General features: G+C 39.1%; 1 protein-coding gene across 1 annotated transcript in view; it reads left to right on the forward strand.

The window, feature by feature from the left end:
• Positions 1-9,290: 9,290 nt before the first annotated feature.
• The window catches only part of pkd1a (polycystic kidney disease 1a), a 77,608-nt gene continuing 67,186 nt past the window's right edge, over positions 9,291-19,712 (forward strand). The window contains exon 1 of the mRNA XM_088006806.1: positions 9,291-10,260. Within this exon, the coding sequence (XP_087862932.1) occupies positions 9,989-10,260 (272 nt within the window). The 5' untranslated portion in view covers positions 9,291-9,988. The remainder of the gene's footprint in view (positions 10,261-19,712) is intronic.

The following is a 19,712-nucleotide window of genomic DNA, read 5'->3' on the forward strand; positions in this document are numbered from 1 at the left end:
AGCCTCTGACTAGACCTGCTGTTACAGTTTTGCTCAAAAATGAACAAACAGGCCACATGTTGTTGTAGAAAGGATATTTGAAAAAACACAAAACATCTTCAAGTTCATAATGTGATATAATTAGCTACCCCCCAACACACACACACACACACACACACGCACACACACACACACACACACACACACACACACAAGCACAAACTGATGAATCTACAGATTGTTCACTGCATAAATGTCAATATTCAGCCCAACACCTCTAGAGATAAGCGTGACGGAAAAGAATACGAAGCAGTCAAATCCAATAATGTAGAAATGATCTCTCTTTCACATCTCTTTCACATCTAATTTGTCTTATACTCAGAGGGTCACGCAAACACACACACACATTCACGCAAACACACACTTATTTGGCTCAGTTCAGACAGTATACACAAAAACCAGACTTGGGCTGATGTAATCACAGAAGAAGGAAAGCTGCAAACCAGAGACCATGTGCCACAACACAGGACTGAAAGAGCAAAAGGCTGAACGGATAAACAGCAAGGACCGTTTGGAGTAATGCTACACCTGTAGCCAAGTCCTTTCTGAACCATCTTTCATGTGATTTATGATTTTAAAAACCTCCTCATTCATCTTCATAAACCATAAAGAGTCTTAATGCGTTCACTGTCATCGGTTAATTGGTTGGGTCAAAATATTTAGCTACATTTTTCTCTGACTGCATAATAATTTCAGGCACTGCGTTTGCCACCTGCAGACTTGTTCTAGGACAAACCTGCATGTAAAGAACCAGAAGACAATCCGACAAGCAGGGTTCTCCCAGAACAAATCAGCAGCTCGTCACGGGGCAACACAGGGTCTCACGGGGCAAACAACCTTGCAAAAAACTCTCATACCTGAGTTTAGAGGCTAATAAACCAACCATGCATGTTTTTCATTGGTGGGAACGAGCTGGAGTAACCAGCGTGAACTCGTACATGCATGCGGAGAATAAGCTAAATGCAAGCAGATGGTAGATCCCAACTTTCAAAAACTTCATTTAAAAACAGCAATTTCACCCTGCAGCCCTAACAGGGATGCGTCTTCTTTAAAAGCTTTCAGGCTAGCGCTGCATCCATTAGCAGTTTTGTGCACGAATGTTTTTAATTGGTTCATGAGTAGCAGAGATGTAACTCTGTAAGTCCTCAAATGCGACAGACGGGATTTTTCCCTGCTTGTTCCTTTCCTCAGAATTTCTCCTGAAGCAGTTTCAGTTTTAATTTGATTGTTTTTTTTTTCTTTTCCAAACTCAGTCATGGAACATATTATTGTGATTATCAGTAGGTTAATTGCTGATTCTGTCAGCAAATACTGTGTAGCGCTTGCAACTCAAAAAGGGTTAACTTGTTATTTTTGATGATTCCTTCTTTTCTTATATTATCTAATGTTTATCGTGGATTATGGAGATCAAGCCAACAATCAGCTGGAACTGCAAACTGGTTTTATGAGAATCTAATATTAAAACATGTTTACATTTATCTTAAGCAATTTTATTTAAAAATAAAACAACAGAAAACATGCCAGTGGAATAAACTCAGAGACTGAACGGAGATGCCGAAGGTAAAAAAAAAAAGTAATTTTCTATCATTTTCAGACATTATCAAAGAGCGCTAGCGCTGGGATCAGAAAGCTCTTTTGTTCTGTGAAAACGTGGAGCTACTGAAGAGCAAAGAGGTTTTCCACTGCTCTCCCCGAACGGCTCCAGTCAACATCCTTTTAAAAGTAAAAGCGCGCACACAATACAAAGAAAGCATCTATTTAAATACTTGTATAAAGGTGCTGCAATCAGCTGTGAAAAAGCCCGGAGACGTTAGAAGAAGAGAGCTGCATTAGAGCTGTGAATACTGACGAAGAAACGGCTGGGATGAATCATAGCATCACATCCGCTTAATTAAGCAACTGGGTCTCACTTATAAAAAGACTAAAAAAAAAAAAGATTTATATTGCACTTAACCTTTGATAGAAAGTTAACTGAAAACTGAAACAGACGTAAAAGTAGACAAGGTCAAATTGACCCCTTCAACAAGGTCACTGTGTCTTTCTGTCGAGTTGTGACTGCAGCTGACTTTAGTTAAGATTGTTCAATTATCCAACTATGCGTCTCTACATTAGTGGATGTTGTTCGCTGGAAAATTACTTCCAGCCATATTTGCAGCAGAGATTGTGAAAGAGAGAGAGAGAGAGAGAGGTGGAGTGCTGCAGCAGGCGATCTACCAGATGTGCGTACACCTCTGTGACCAGAACCCTTTATTCTTTTCCTCCACTGTTTCCCAGGTTACCTCTGATCACATTTCCTCCTTTCTCACTCAGTAGGGAGCCTGACTTCAAGAGGAGCAGAAGGACCCTCATGCCTGCTAACAAACCAGCCCCTCTACCCAACACTCACCCACCTGCTACACACACATACACACTCGCGCGCACACAATGCACACACACCTTCACGCTCAAAGACACAAAAATCCACAAGGTTTTAGTGAATCTTTGCAGACATAGGTAGAGGAATCTGTCGGCGTCCACAGCAGTCCCCTGGAGTGAAGCGATCATGCAGCCCCAGGGCTGACCTTAGCAGCTTGTCAGAGGACATTACTGTCCTGTGGGCATCAAGAGAAAAACATGCAAAGGAGAAAAACACAAGACAGATATTCTTATAACAAGTAGGACAAAAAGCTGCTGCGTTGTCCTTCTGCTACATCTGAGCTTATTAGAAAATGGAAGTGCGTTCGATATTTTCGTTCCAGATGGAATTACATGTAAATGTGCATGTATGCCCTGCTGGAGATAGGCATGTTAGACAACAGATGGACGAATATGTGTATGTAATTATTATTTTTTTCATTCATAGCTCAGTTACAAGCTTCAATGTAAAGCGTGTTACCAATGCTGTTCGCTCCGCTGCCTTTGCGTGAACTTGATCTTCTGGTCTCAATTGACGCCACAGAAGCAGAAGAACAGCGAGAAAAGAAACCAAGTGAGGCATTAAAAAAAGGGCAGCAGTTACTCCATTACAGTAAAATATAAAAGACGCCTTTCGGGACCAATCATGTTAAATATGATTATCTTCTCTTTATGGTTTGTGTAAGGACTCTGACTTTATGGCAATGTCGTCTTTTTATCGATGGGTTCAAGTGGTTTGTGGGTTTTTTCAACGTAAAACACTCACTTGTTATCAATCCGGCTGAGAGCACAAATGCACATTTTTACCTTTAAAGCACTTCAGAGCTGAATGAGTTTAAGCTTCTCCATCTTCTCTGGATGTACGGCGGTGTTCAGCCGCTAATCTAAAACAGTGGAAAAATATCTCTTAGCTATTTGAGTTTCCTTGGAAGTCTGAAAAGTCTCGGTTCAACGTTTTAAAGAAAGTCGCTGCTCCTAAAACCCTTTTTTTATATTCTATGTTTTGCTCTTATTTGCATCAATAGAGCCTAAAAAAATATAGAGGTAGTTTATTATGTAGTTGAGCCATAAAGAAGAAAGCAAGTCCAATTGCAGATGTGTATGCAAACTATCCAATGTGTCGGTAAATGCTAAAACAACGTTCAGAGACCGAGGTAACCTTGGTCGAGTCTTATGCACAAAAACGAAAAGGATTTTTGAGTTGCTTTCGTTTGTTCAGACTCGGATTCTTTCCTCGGTCCACCAGGCATCATGTTAGCCTCAGTGACCTTTGCTGAAAGAGCAGCTGCAGCGGACGTATCGAGGAAATAACCAGGACGTTCGTACAACGCAACTTTTAGTTAGAAAGCCTAAGGGTGAAATAATTAATCAGAAAACTGTTTTGACCAGAAATTATTTGAATTAGAAGGAATACTTTGTAAAAATGTCCCCAGCTGCTGCCTGTCAATGTCTTCTAGCAACATTGAAACATGAAAAGACGTTTCTGATAAGAGTCTCGGCGTCGTGCCTCTGAGCCTGCATGAAGTTTTTTCAGTTTTAAGATCAGATGAGTTTGCTGATAAAGTAATGTACATTTAACACTCCATTTTTTATTTACCTAAATTTATCATTTCAACATTTCTTCCCCTTTTTCCTCCTTTTTGTATTTTTTGTTTTTATGTGACACTTTGTGCTCGTCTTCTGTGGATTGTTCCTTGATTTTCCTGTAATTTTTTTCTGAATTGCCTCAAGTACTGGAGTTGGAAACCCCTAGACTCACAAAGTGTTTTTTCGTTTATTAGTTTTTTTTTTCTTTTGTTTTTTTTTGTGAATGCTGTATGTTTCTCTCTGCGTTAGTAACTCCTCTGCAGTCCTGCAGAGCTTTGCAGCAGCTGCTGAGGACGATAAAAAACATTATCGAATGTCAGCGCAACTACAAAACCCCTTCTGAAAGGACGGTTAAATAAGAAACTACCCATTTGGGATGTTGTTGATGGGCACCCCGCTCCAATTTAAATGTCACACGTGATAACTAAGAACCTAGCGACACAAATAAAGAAAAAACTACTTCTTCTTCCTGAGACGCCGCAGCGTCAGAGGAGACCAGAAAGATGTTCGCCGCGAGAGAAGCTGACGCTTCGTCTTAAAGTCTAATCAGCCACCTGCTGCTTGATTCATTCATTAAAATCCTGCTTTCAGCCTGTTTACCACAAATTTGTGAGTAAAGTACAAACCTCTCAAATCAGAGCAAAAAAGATGACCACTGTTTTTCTTTGTGTGTGTAAAAAAGTGTTTATTGTGCTTCCCTGAGGTTCTCTGCCTTGAAGAGATCCACTTGAACCGGATGGAGGGGTTTGGTGGTAGAAAGGCACAAACACATCAGCTGCTCTGCAGGGTTTTAACAGGCCACACGCCGGCTGCTTTTGCAGAGAACAAGGCTTCCTCGAGAGAGCGGCTGTGTTGTTTTGGGTTTTCACACACACGTAAAACACACAGCTTCACCTGCTTGTGGGTTGGCTGAGTTAGTTTATTAAATATGCATTTGGTAAAAGCCTGGCACCTGCAGCCCTGGCAGTGCAGAGGACATTTTTTGCATTTTTTTGAAAGACAAATTACTTTTTGAAAAAAAAAAAAAAAACAGTCTATGACAGTTTTATGGGTTTTTTTTGTTTTGTTTTGTCTTGTTTTTGCAAAAATGATCAATATTAAAACTGGAGAACTTGAATAATATAACAAAAAAATATAACAATATAAGTTATATTGCTAAACAGTGGGAGAGCACCATGTTTATTTCCATTTAAAATTCATAAAAAAGAATAATGACAGAGGCCAGCGAGACAGGAAGTGTGGGTGACGTGTCCCCCCCCTGTACATTATGCCCGTGTCTTCAGCCCTGGGGGCCACTGGCCCCTGCCGGCCCCTGTGTAGAACCACCCATGTTTGCCATAATCTTTTAAAATGTCTGTCGAGGCGGTTGTATTCCTACTTGTTATCAATTCTTTATTTGCAAGTGGCGCCTTCCAGTTAAAGTTAAATTGAACTGAAGAGTCAAAACAAACATACCATAAAATTTAAAATAAAACAGACAACACTCTGAAAAGTTGAAATAACTGTAAAAATAAAAAATAAAAATAAAAAATCAGCACAATTTGAATTTCCCTCTTTCGTTTTGCTTCTAAAATTGTCTTCTGATTCTTATGGAGTTATTTTTGTTTTGTTTTTTAGTTCAAATGTCATTCGAATACCACATGGAGGCACCAGATGACCAGCAAGTTCAAACTTTTTTCTTTTTTTCTTTTTTTTAAATAAAGAGCAGAAGCAACTGTAAGATCATCTTTTCCATCCACTATGCAGACTTCCTGGCAATAATCTAACTGCATCTATCAAAAGAAATAAAGCAACAAGCATTGTAGACATGATGGACTGATTTAGTTGCAATCTAACACTTTAAAAAGTAAGAAAGGTTTTTTAAAACTTTTTGGGGTTTTTTGCTTTATGGGTTTAGGTCAGAGCTCTTTTCTGTCTGTGTCGTATTTATATGCCTTTATTTTTGGTCCAAAATGCCTCCATCTGTCTGTGGAGACCCTTCCTCTGTCTGTCTGCAGGGTCCGCCCCAGCTCCCCCTTTCTTCCTGCACTGCTGCAATAACACAGACAGAGGCCTCAGTAAGTGCCGTTTTCCTGGCTGGTGGGAGGACCCTCCCCATAACCAAACAGGAGCCGAGCTCATTTTACCTTCAGCCTGTCCAGACCGGACCAGTTCAGGCCAGAAAAGTACAAAATACACCAACCGGCTCCAACAACCCTGCAGGTTGTATTTACAGAACTCAGTTTGATGTGTGAGTGTTTCAGTCAGGAAGAAACCGGACAGATTAGGTGGCGGAGATGCAACGAAAAGGATGAATCAGCCTTTCAAAAAAATATATGCAAAAATTGTATAAAATTAAAGGGCAAGGAGATGAGCTTCACTGTCTGACAAGCCTGAGCTCCGTTATTCATTTCATCTGTCGGCGAGTCAAACACTGACAGACATTTAAACTCACCAGGTAGGTAAGAAAATGACTTGAAAAACATTTTCATTATGCCCTAAATACTGTTTTGTTTTATCAAAGTAAGTCAGTCTTATCAGGACGGAGCTCGATGAGACCACTTCAGTTTATTTACCCATCTTCTGCTAAGTGACGCCTCGAGATTGAGCTCACATAAGAGATTAGATTACATTTCAAGCTGTCATCTGGCCTAAATTATCTCTCCAATTACACGTATTCTGATGAAACCCTGATGTTTTGCGTTCATCTGCAGCTTTCTTGAAATCACCAGAAATACTCGCACAGAAACTTTGGGATGTTCTTGTGACAGAAATTTACTAAGGACATTAAAATCAATTTTCCACACATCTTTTTTTCCTCCTCAGAAGGTTTGTGATAAATTTACAACTGCTGACTTTATGTGAGCAGATAAATGGAAATTAAAAGTTCAGGCCAGTGACCTTTTTAATGCGGGTGGACTGTTGGCGAAAACCTTCGAAGCTGATTGAATGTAGAGTCGTCAGGCGGCTGTTCCTGTTTGGTTTTTCTCCAGCGAGCGTCACCAGGAATTTTGTGGGTACAAACCCATGTTCTACCATAATCTGCAACACATTTAACAGTGATTCAATAGGAAATTAGCTAATTTAAAGTCCCTAAAAGGCTTTGCTGTCTACTCAGAAACATCCTCGTTTTGGTTGGGTTTCCCAAAAGCTGAACATTAAGATAATATCTGTCATATTGAACACTTTTGTCTTTTATTAGTGATTATAAAAACTGTTGTTTTCAGGGACAATGTTCTTAAAAGCTAAATCACTTCAAGTGAACCAGCTGATTTAAAAAAAATCCTTGCTTCTGTATGCTTGTTGGATTTTCAAACAAAAAAAAATCCAAAATACAAAGAAAGCATAAAGCAATCAATGAAAGCAAGAAAATATGTCTGGGATCATTTGTTGCATCAGAATGATGCATCGTTTGTTTTGAGAGCAGATTTCAGTCTGAGCAGAGCTTCATGTACTGGCACCATCAGCTACTATAACATTTGGCGTATTGTTTAGTATTTTATTTGAAAGAAGAAGAAAAAAAAAACTCAAGTCACTTTTTAGATGGAGCTATGGATTTTGACATGGTCTATAAATGTTTATATAGTTCAATCCGTCATGCAATATTTGCTTCCACTCTTTGTATGCTGCCAGTTTTGGCCAAAGCTTTTGATCTTAAACCTGGTAAAAGGTTTTTTATTTGTGCTGAAAAGTGAAAAAGACTAAATAAAAAAAACAAATTAAACCCCAAACACCTTCAGAGTCACTCGAATATTTACCTGCAGTGGAACATTTTGTACCTCCTCTTCACACGTGTTTTGGCTCCACGGCTCAAACCTAACGCAGCGAGCCGACGCCAGCCAGGATGAGGGGAGAGTGATATTGTTGTGATTCTTTTCTTTGTGCAAAGCACCAGATGCCTGCAGGGAGAACCGGTGGGACCCGGCCAAGTCAAACACCGGGGAAACGCCTCAAACACGTGCCACGCACAGCTTCAGGAAGTACTGCAGGGAGGAAGAGGGAGACGTGAGCAGGGAGGAGCGTCTGGTCCTGAGGCCTGCCTTTCACATTTGTCACATTTTCAGCGGGCGCTGTAGTTTAATCTGGAAACGCTTGTCCCGTTTGAGATTTCAAATACTGGGGGAAAAAACCAAACAAACCATTTACTGTGTACTTAGCAGTGTTGTTGGAACATGAGGTGAGTATTTTATGGAGTATTTTACAGTCCTTACACAGTGGAACAAGGGTGGTATTTTTATTTTTTTTTATCTGTTTTTAACCCACAGATTGTTAGAAATTTGGTTATAATTGAAAAATCAACAAATCAGTTCAATAGATTCTAAGATAAGAATGGAAACATAAACATTAGCTGTGAAAGGAAGACACTTTTAAGAACTTCTTTCTGCAGCACAATGCAGTGACGAGAGCTCATTATTTTCCCAAATAAGGAACGTTTAGGAAAACCTCATCAGACTCATAGACTCCTAACAGAAGAAAAATGTTGAAAGAGCAACTGATAAGAGCTTATGACCCCATTCTCTAATCTTTTTGATGAGCAATTGCACATGTGACCAATATCAAGATATTGTGACAGGAATGCAATGGCAACACAATGTTTAATAATCAGAGATTTGGTGATTTAGATACACGACATCTGTTTTTCCTGCATTTAGTTTTCCTATTTAAATACTTCATTTCCAAATCCGTCATCTTAGCTGAAACTTCTCAATGCAAATTAGCACAGAACCATATAAAAATGCCGCCGTGCAGAGAAAACTCTGCCCTCTGTGACAGATGCCCCGAAGTCCTCGACTCTCATCTTGTTTTACGTCTCTCCGGGTTTTTGATGAGGTCCTGCAGGTGGGGGAACAAAAATTTGTTTTCTTTGAGGTAGCTGTCTCAAGCATAGCCTGCAGAAGATCAGGATCAAGAGAACCTCTATTGACATTTTGAAGCACTGTTGTGACAAAATAAAATAAATAGAAAACCGCGCTGTGAAGGGTGACCATGTCTTTAATTTTTTTAAAAAGAGGACATTTGGCCCCAGTCCTGGAACACTTTGATCGTACTCTGTTTACTTAATGAAGACTTTTGACATGTTTAAAGAGCGACTGCTCTATAAGAGATCAGCTTTTACAGGTCAATAAGTACAAAAATGACTTATGACCCTATTATTTTTGCATTTAGCAAAAAGAAAGTAATCACATTATTAACCAAAACATAACATGTAGTCTGATTTAATGTTAAAGGAGTGAATAAGATAGTGAATTCACTCATGCAGTTTCAATAGTATTTGAGCTTGTATGTGAGTTTGTATGTTAAATGCAGTTTCTAACTGCATCAACATACTTTTCTGCACTAAAATGTTATTTTTTTTTATTAGTCTGATCCAATATTTTAATTTCAAATGTTATGTTTTCATTAGCTGTTAAGAGAAAGAATCCTCAGTACCTCAGAGTTGAATTACTGAAATAAATGAAATGTTCAGTATTATTCATTTGAAAGGTTTCCCCGGAAAAATCAACAGCAACGTCAACCTAAGAATCTGCCCGCACCTTAATTCAAATGGTGACTAAAATAAATCATCATGTCGGAAGGACGCGCAGTAATCAGATTCCTCCTCTGTTATTCTCCCAGGATCTCAGCGGTGGCTGTGGGAACTGCACGGAGTGGAAAGAGGAGGAGAGAGGAAGTTCTCCCAAACTTTTCTTTTTTTCCTCCCTGAAAAGACTCTGGAGACGTTCCGTTAGATTTCCAGAGGAGGGGGGTTTGATCAGGAAAAAACGTATAACTCTGTGTGTGAAGACAAAAGCGGACTACGAAGTCAGAAGTGTATCCCTCTTTTTTTATTTTTCTCTCTTTACTTGAAAGCCGTGAAAAGTGGAAACGCGTGTTTTTTTTTCTTCCTCTTCTTTTTCTTTTTTTTTTTTTTTTTTTTTTCCGTTTTGTTTGTTTCTTCCCAGCCTGACGGGACTTAGCACCATCAGAGGCGATGAGATGTGAGTGAGCTATGCCTTGTGGAAATGGACAGACTTTATCCAAGCGAGAACATGGCGTCTGCGTCCCGAGGCTTAGCTTCTTTCCCGGTCTGCTTGTGGCGCTGTGCTGCCTGGAGGTGTGGGGCTCCGGGCCGCACGGCGGCGGCGGCGGCTGCAGCCCCTGTCCCGTTAACTGCAGCTGTGCGCCAGCGGGGCCCCAGCGGCTCTGCGTTGTTAATTGCTCCAGCCTCGGACTGGAAAGGGCCCCAGCGGCTGCTGAGTTTCCGCCGACCGTCAACACGCTGTGAGTATTTCACAGGATGAAAAAAAAAAAGCAACAACAAAAAAAGTTACGCAGTACATAAATATCGGTTATTTCAGAGCCGGCCCGAGGAATTGGCGAAAAGGTTGCTGCATTGAGCTCCGAGGCTTGCGTCCTCCTCCCTAAAAGTGTTTCACCGCTCACACAAAATATATATCTCAAATTTGAAGTTAAAGAAATTATTTATAATTCTCAAAAAAAATTTTGACCTATAGACCAGAAATACAATAGCTATAATAATACAGAGGATAAATATTTATCATTTGATAAGTGTCATTCATTTATTTATTTAATCGACTATGTAACTAAAAACCTCATAATAAAAAATATTCAAGTGTTTCCTCCTTGCTGCTTCTGCTGGATTATGCTCTTCTTCTATGGTCAAAACGACACTAATGGAATAAATTTAACCTTGAGTTAAAAATCACAACACTATCACAGTGTTTACACAAAATTTAAAAGCAAAAGGACGTTGCATAATCTAGTATTTTTTGCACTCTGTTTTAACTATAAGCAAATAAACAAGTCTTCAAATAGCATTACCTCATTATGAGTCATTAAGTGACTCATAATAAGTCACTTATTAGGAGTGACTTGATTCACACCATGACTCTCTGAGCTGAACATGTGTTTCTTGGAAGTGAAAGGAAGGTGTAGTCTTTCAGCCAGCTGACCGGCAGCCTCTTTTTAAGGAACAACAAGATTTTGGACCCACACATTTCCCACACAGCCACTGAAGAAGTTAATGCAACAAAACAACACACAAAAAAGAACAACCCCTAAAATAGTAGAAAATCAAATCAAATCTTCAAGTACTATAAACAAACCAAACAAAACTTTTTCTGCCAAGATATCTGACCTTGAAACTGTGCAACATTTAGAGGTTTTAGTTGCTATTAAAAAAAAGCAAAACAAAAAGAACCTTGCCTCAAATACTGCTGTCTGGAAAACAGATCAGCAAGTTAGAGAAATACATTTTTTTTCTAAAAGTTTATTTACTGTCATTTATTTAAGAAATAAAGCAATCTGGAATCGGGACCCAACATCAAAGTCGCTTAAGGGCCCCATAAAATCTTGGACCGGCTCTGGAACATCCAAATAGTTTAACCACGTCTTTCCACTTCACATCATTTACTTTACAACAACAATAAAAACAATAGTTTCACGTCTAATAACAATAAACCTTTTGAGTATCTCTTTTTTTCTTATTATCTTTATGTTTTACAGCAGATTAAATACTATTTTGCTACTTCTGACTGAAATCACCATCAAGTTAATTCACCACATTATTGTGTTAGCTTTTTTTTTTAAATGCGTTATTTTTCTCTTTGTGATTCTTAGTATATTCTGTCAAGCTGTATATCAGATGTTGTGTATATACTCATTTATGGAGCATCTTTGCATTAATAGTCATTTTTCATAGGATTCTATTATATTTTCATCATTTTTTTTTTCACCTCAGCAGCTAAAATAATTATTACCATATCAGACAATTAGATATAGTCACGGCTGATAGATGCTATGTTTGGATGAATGTCATCCTTTTGGCTTGCATGTCGTCTGCACTGTGGAACATATTGAGCTGCAAAGGAAACTGGGATTTAAAGGAATAACAAACATGAAGTCATTCAAATGAGCATTAAATATAGAAAGTTTGGGTAATGTCTGATACGAGTTTCAAAGGTCAAATAGCTGATGACATTGTGTGTGTGTGTGTGTGTGTGTGTGTGTGTGTGTGTGTGTGTGTGTGTGTGTGTGTGTGTGTGTGTGTGTGTGTGTGTGTGTGTGTGTGTGTGTGTTTGTGTGTAAGTGGTCACCTAAACCTTAAAGCTGCTGCTTGCGGTGTGGATCAGTCCTGAGTTTCTGGTCTGGTCAGCGAGAGAACATTATGTTCTGTGCTGTTGGAAGCCACATGTTACCCATTATTTATTTTCACTCTGTATAATCTTTATTTAACCTAAAATCTTAACTTGCTCCGGCTCATATATAATCGTTATTTTTTACTTAAGGTCTTGGATATGATGGAAACTTCACATAAAAAGCTGCGTAGTTCATACATCATCTTTTTCCTTTTCCTTTTTTTTGTGTGCAGAAAATCAATCTCTGCTCCATCTAAAGAATGTATATGTTGGCTCATTTTACATGTGTGTATTTTTCTTGAACGCTATCGATACCAGTTGCATAAGAGAAGATGAGCAACTTGTTAAGTGTTTCATTAATTACAGACAGATTCCCAATCGGGTCAGAATAACTGACTGTAACATGCGAGGCTTTACTGAGGTGTTGATTATCACGTTGCTCCATGTAGGTGATTGACTGCGAACACTATAGACATTTACTAATTAGGCGTCTGGCTCATGTTACCAGAAGAAGACACTGAAAGTCTTACTCTGAATTAGGCAAGAATAGACGTTCAGGCTTAGAATTATTCATCTGCTGTGCCTGCAATGTGTTTAAAAGCCTGCTGTTTGTTTTCTGTCTCATCCCTTTGTTCTGTTTCTTTAGGGAATATACTTCATGCAAAAGAAAGTACGTGTTTGTTTGGTTGACTTTTTTGTTTTTTTTGGATCAATGCATCTTAAATGGTGCCACATCGCAAGAAAAATGCATTAGGATCTGAGTTTGACATGCAGGTTGTTGCACCAACTAAAACATTTCACCTACACCAGATTCTCCAACGGGTTTCGGTGGGGGCAGTGTGATGCTGGGGGCAGAATCTCCCTCGCTGGAAAACATGTTTGTCCTCACAGGAGAAAGTCTCAATGCCATTTCTCTTTTGTCGAGTCTCACTCTAACTGGTTCTCGTCCGGTTCGGTTCTAGTCTCTATTCCTTGCCGCAAAGGAGAACTTCACGGTTGTGGTTCCGATGGACTCAAATTAGCCCAGATAATTCAGTTTGTTTGCATTTTAGAAACTAAGTGCTGACCCAAACATGATGAGAACAGCTCAGATTAGCTGATTAGTTTCCATCTGTAATGTGGCGCTTTATTTCTATTTTTTCTTTTTTGAAAACTTGCAACCGTTTACCGTAATGCAGTCAAAAGATGTTCACCAATAGCCACCCAGGAACTTTATCAAAAGGAAAAATCCAAACACAGAAAAAAAAAAAAAACGCACATCACGGCAAACTATTGCACCGGCCAGCGCAGAACTGTAACTACCTCCGACAGAACGTCGACCAGAGTTCCACCGTTTCTGGATTGCGTTCCCATTCTTCCCTGAACTCGGCCACATTGAGAGGCATGTTGTTAGAGTGCCAGTACACTCCCACAGTAGTGTCGATCTGTATTGTTCAAACGTCTCTGCGTAAAGTGGTAAGTTACCAATGTGTTGCTTCTTACAGCTCATTTATTGTCCAACTCAATAAATGATTTCGAATGAGCAGCCTAACACACACATCCCCCGTCCTTAGAAAAGTGATGCAATCTTTAGAGACAACTCGACAGACTCTCTCCGCTATTAGAAGATTTGCTGCTAAGACGCGTGTGTAATCAATAGGCGTTTGATATTGTCTAGTGGATTTGAGTATATTTGGAGCTGAAATGACAGTGTTGATGGAAGGACTGTGTCTGGTAAAATCAAGAAAAACTTTCCTTTAAGCCTCAAGTAGAAAAATCTGGGAAAGAGAAGTCATCTGGTTTTCAAAGGATTTAGAAGCTGGGTAAAGTTACCGGATTCTCGGTTTTGCCGTACGTAATGTTAGGGTTTTCTTCTCAATGTTGTGTTTTGTATGCTTTTCTGACTGGTTTCCCTTCTCCAGTATTGAGTAGGTTTTGTTTATTCTCTGCTGCCTTCAGATTCCCTCGGTTCTCTCAAGTTTCACCTCCCGTCGACAACAATCAGCTCACCTGTCACTCGTCCGGCAGTCACACAACTCTTGTTGTTTTTCTATTTTCCGAGTGCGATTCTGCTGCCGCTTTGCTTCCTGCTCGGTTCTGGTTACACGTTTTCATTTTGGTTCTGGATCTTGATTCATATTTGAGTTTTCAACTCTGTCGGGACGTTCCTCCTTCATTTGACTCCTTATTGCTTCAGTATACAGTAGGCTGTAAAAAAAAACTGTTTACAGCTTTGACCTTCTAAAGTTTAATTATGATAACAATGTAGCTCTTTCATTTACTTACAACAGATTTTTTTCCCCAATATGTCAGCAACTTACTTAGATTATTTCTATTAAGATGTAAGGGGAAAACTTTTTAATCTGTTCCTTTTCAAATGTTCTATCCTACTTGTTAATTATTTTGTACAAAATATTAAAATGAACCTATATTAGGTACATTATACTTGATACGACTTACAGGACTTAATGGAACGTGTCATTGATTTAATTATGCTACTTTAACTTAAAATTGGGAGAGCTTAATTAAACTCTGAGGACAGCAACAGGATTTGCGTCAGAGTTTCTTCTTGGGAAAAAGCCTTCTCGGAAACCCCAACACTGTGATTTTTATTTTTTACGCGAAGCAGATTTGTAATTTCAAGCTTTAAATATTTACGGCATTGCTACTTGTAAATCTTGTTGCGTGCAATTTAAAGTTTCAGTCAGAGCTTCAGCAGAATCAACTGGAAGAAACCCAAAGTTGAAAACTCATCAAACAAAACAACATGGCCTCCCTCTGCATGATGAGGATTTCTGCAGCTCTTTACATTTTTTTGTGCATCTGTCAGCGTGTCTCCCCTCTGTAGTTGAGATCTGTTCAACTTGTACTGGTAAACGTGTTGCATCAGCACTTAAATGCATAAATAGGTGTGTGTCATGATCCGCAGCTCTTTGCACTTTTGTTCCCACTTGTGTTTTGTGTTTAGATCATTTCAGTTTTCTTGTCACCAGGGCCTGTCCGTGTCGGTGCAGTCATTTGTAATCCACCCTCATCTCTTCATGTAGATTTTGGTCCTTGGGTTTAGTTAGATCCTCTGCGTCTCCGTTTAGTTTTCTCCTGAGCTCGTCTGGTTCACCATGCCACACCTCCACAGCATTCAATCTCCTTGGTTTCTTTCTTTCACTGCTGGATTCTGTTTGGTTTTCAGTTTCATCACTGAGTCAGATCTCCATCACGCGTCTTCCTCTGCCCTGTTGACATTTGGTTCCTCCTCAACCCACGTCAAGCATCACACAGTGGAGTTATAATAGGATTTTTTTTTTTTGTAGGTTATTTTGACAGCCTGGTCTCTGAGATAAACAATGATTATGACGGGCTTCTGGGATGCAACTGGAGCACAAGTCGGCTGTGATGTGATTGCTAAACGAAACCCGGAGCCAAAGCAGACACCTGGAAACAGAAATTGAAACAATTAAGATTTCTGCCTTCCATCACAAACGTAGTGTTGTTTCTGTGTAGATGTAACACACAAGTGATGCTTTTTCTTTTTTTTTCTTTTTTTTTTATCTTTTCCTCCTCAACATCAGCTGCGGCCCTGTTTTTGAAGTGCCCAGTTGCTGCTTTCAAAAGATTGGCATTTGTCCACCTTTACAAGAGCGATATATTTGTGAATTAATGTGTTTCAAAACCGCCTCTGTGGCTGTGCCTCTATCTGGCCCAGAATGTAAATACAGAGGATACGCCCTCCGTTAAAGAGAAAAAAAAATAATCCAGTGGCAGCGGAGTGCTGTAACTTTGTGCAGAAGAAAGTTGAAGGAGAAAAAAAATTAAAAAAAAAAGCACTCATGCGCCACACCGGCCCATCTGCTCCAACCCACACACATAATAAAATCTCGTAACACTTTTTTGGAGGATTTTGGAGCTCTGAAGTCATTTCTGGGAAATGCTAGTGAAAGGAAACCTCTTCAGTGTTTTTTATTTTATTTTATTTTTTTAAGTGCCTCTCCTTTGTATGCAGATTGCTTCAAGGAAAGTCGGACAATACGCTTTTGTCTTGAGGCAGAAGACTTTATTGATCTCCAAAGGAAAATTGCTTATTAGTTGACAAGCTACTCCATCCATAGTGTTAAATATGAGTAAATACGATTGTAGCCATAGGTGTGCAAGTGATTTAAATATTACTAAATATAGATGAATAAAGAAAAAAGAATAATGGTGGGTTTTTTTTTTTTTTTGCTTTGCATTGTACAGCAGTGTTGTTTATTGCAACCTGCTGTCTGCTTAGCATATCAAGGACTTGTCTGCTTGACTCTGATGAAGTTTGTGGTGTTTCCATGGCAGCAGGATGCACATACACAGAGATGCGCCGCAGCCGTTTAGCTGGAGCTGGTTTACTTGGTTCAGTGTGAGATTGCAGCAGGTCACGATACAGCTGCACAGCACATGGGACTGGATGTAAAAAAATAAATAAATACATTTCTCCACTTTCGTTTTTCACTGCGTGTCCGACCTCACTGCCTCCTCCTCCAGAGGTGGCCACTGACCTTACAGCCATCTACACACACTCTGCGGACGGAGATCGAGTGGGGAAGGCTTTAGCGCTCTGACAATACGCAAGGGGGAACTTGTTTGGTTTCCATGGCAAACGTAACCCATGACATCACCCGCAGACGTTCAGACATTTCAGCTGGTTGTAAAGGAGAACATGAGGCAAGAAATGAGGCGGACGTAAGATGGAGCTCAACGTCTTCTTCCCTGTCTGTGTCCATTAGTCTGTGGTCGCTGAGGTTGTGTTTTTACTGGATGGATCCAGAACCTGCATCTGGTGGGCTAAGCATGTTCATTTTGTTGCATGGCTCCAGTAATAGTAAAATAATTAATAATAAAAAGCATAAAAATATACAATGCGATGATAGACCTTTAATTTACCTTTATTTGATTTTTTTTCCCCCTTGACCTTTGTTGTCCCACTGTGGGGAAATTCAAGTGTCTGAGTTCACACAAAGATCAGAGAGGATTAAAAATGCATATTAAAAAAAAAAACAAGATTAACAGTAATAATGATATTAAACAGCATAACTGCAGTGCCGTTAATAGAAATATTGGACTCACGATCCAACTGAGTAGGATGACCTTTTGAATGTAAATAATGAGCATGTGTTGAACATTAAAAAGACAACAAACTGCTCTGTAATACAGTATATCAGTGCAGTGAAGGTTCTTTTTCACATTACTTAAAACAAAGTTTCCACAAACACATTTGCATCTGCTACAGCTCCAAAGTAAGAGCAGGTGGGTCAGACCTCAAAGAGAGAGAAAGAAACTGATAGGAGGCATTAAAAGCCTGTTTACTGCAGCATCTTAGCATCACTTTGAATGTTAAGTCCCAGTGAATTTTTGTAGAGAGGGTAGTTTGACATTTTTCATTCCAACAGAAAGCATGAAGGAGAAATCAGTGCTTTCATTGCAATCTGAAGCATTCTTTTACGGCCGCTACGCTCATTTATCTCAGTTAGGAACTTTTCAAATCAAAGACGGCTTGTTTGACGTCATTGGGAAATTTGAGGGTTGTTTTTTTTTCTCTCTCTCTCTGACAAAAAGGAAAAAAAGGGCTTTTAAAAGTCTGACAAAAACAAAGAAATGCTAAGGGTGAAAATGTGTTTTGTTTACTTCAATTGATAGACTGATGTTTCTTGTTTGAGTTTCCCTTACAAAACTTCTTCCCCCAATAAAGCCACTTCGTTAACTTTAATAAAAAGCAGTCTGAGTTAGACTGTAAGTTTTTATCTCTTTGGGTTTCCGTCTCTTTTCTGTTCTGTCCTCGTTTAAGTTGGGTCTTTAAATTTCTCTGTCATCTCACGTCACTCATCCTGCCTGCTAACAAAGTATTTCTTCTTTCTTTATAAAATATGCTTTAGTGTGCAACTATCGAGTATTTTAGTAATTGATTATTCGGTCAATTATTCTGACGGTTAATCAATCAAATGGATAAAAGAAAATTGCCACATTGTGCAGTTTTTTTCCTATAATCACTTAAATAATTCTACTTATTTTTTAACTAAAGAAATAAACATTTTAATGTCTAAAATCCAATAAGATAGAACTCAGTGAACATTTGATCATTTGTTGTAAAAGACGACCGAACGTCAAGATTTTACTTAACATCGGTAGCATAGTGCTGATTAGTTGATTATTTTTTTCGATAGCAAAAGATGTTTCCTAGGAGTTTATTTTTACAGAATGAGAAACGAGCTAAGCTTAAACTATTCCTCTTGAAGAGTTTGGTGTAGAAAAAACATAACAAAGGTTGTTTTTTTTTTGTCTTAAAATGTAAAATATATAGATTCTTTGTATAGTTTTAGTTTAATTACAGCTCCGATGTTGTTCTCTCAACCAACAGCCTTTTCTGAGTCTGTACACTCCCGTTAACGATTAATCCACTCCTAAATTAGTCGCAGATTATTTCAACGATTGATTAATCAAATTAGTTTTGATTAATCGTTTCAGCCGTGGTATAAGTTATATTTTCAACTACCTCCTGTTAAATCATGCATGGGAACTAAAGACTTCATAATGAGGTAAACTTTTGACAAACTCATACTCATGACAGATTGGCCTGAATATGAATGAAATCTGTGATTTTAAGCAAACATCTGACCTCTACATTCGATTAAAATGAGGAAAGTTTCAGTTAGCAGTATCTCACATGCTACGTAAATAAATACACATTTGCATTAATTTAACTCGAGGAGGTCATCCACAGATGTTCGTCGCTGCCGTTTCCTAAAGAGTGACGGTATACGTACGACAGGAGTCGTCATCGCGTGACCTTGTAGGTGTGTGTTTGTGCTTGAGTTGGATCTTGTCTCTGGACACGCTGCAGAAGGGAGGCGATTCAAACACTTGAAGACATCCTAGAATAACACCCGGAACAGCTTGCACCAAATGGTAATAAGAGGTTTTCAGGGTGGAAACGGAGAATGTGTCAAGCTCAGAATAACAGGCGAGTCAAATATTTTAATGAAATGCAAACTGGCTATGTTTCTTCTTTCTGTCATAATTTACATTCACACTAAAAAAAACGGAACATGTTTTTCATTTTCGCTTTAATTTCAGGAATGTCTTATCCACCAATGAGGAGATTTCCCTACATAGTCATTTCTTTGTACAAGATTGTTAGGACCAAAAGAGTAGGGGAAAAAAAGAGCTAAAACCATAAAAGTAAAGAAATGTTGCAGAGGCTTCTCATTTTAAACCACAGTCTGGATCCGCTGTTTATCTGCAGGGAGGAAAAGTCACTGCAGGTCCAGTTTAGTTCGGTTTCAGGCCAGTGAACCTGAAACGGATCAAAGAAGCAGGGAGAACTAGAGAGCAAAGTGAACAGGTATGAAATAGAAGCGTCGAGCCGAGACTTTTATCATCCTCACCAAAGATTGTTTCAGCAGTCACATCTGCTGTCAAGGTCGCTGACACACTCGTTGTCTGCTCTGGAGGCTTACTTAATAACAGGCTTTCTGCTGTTTGTCGCAGCAGTTTATTCGAAGAGTTGAGTCTTTAAATTGCTTCCGTGCTCTGTTCTCCTCATGTGTGGCATGGCTGCATGGCAAATAAATG

The sequence above is a fragment of the Poecilia mexicana genome, unplaced genomic scaffold (genome assembly GCF_051168715.1).
Source record: "Poecilia mexicana isolate PSO_F unplaced genomic scaffold, ASM5116871v1 scaffold_1, whole genome shotgun sequence".
Taxonomy (NCBI): Eukaryota; Metazoa; Chordata; class Actinopteri; order Cyprinodontiformes; family Poeciliidae; genus Poecilia; species Poecilia mexicana.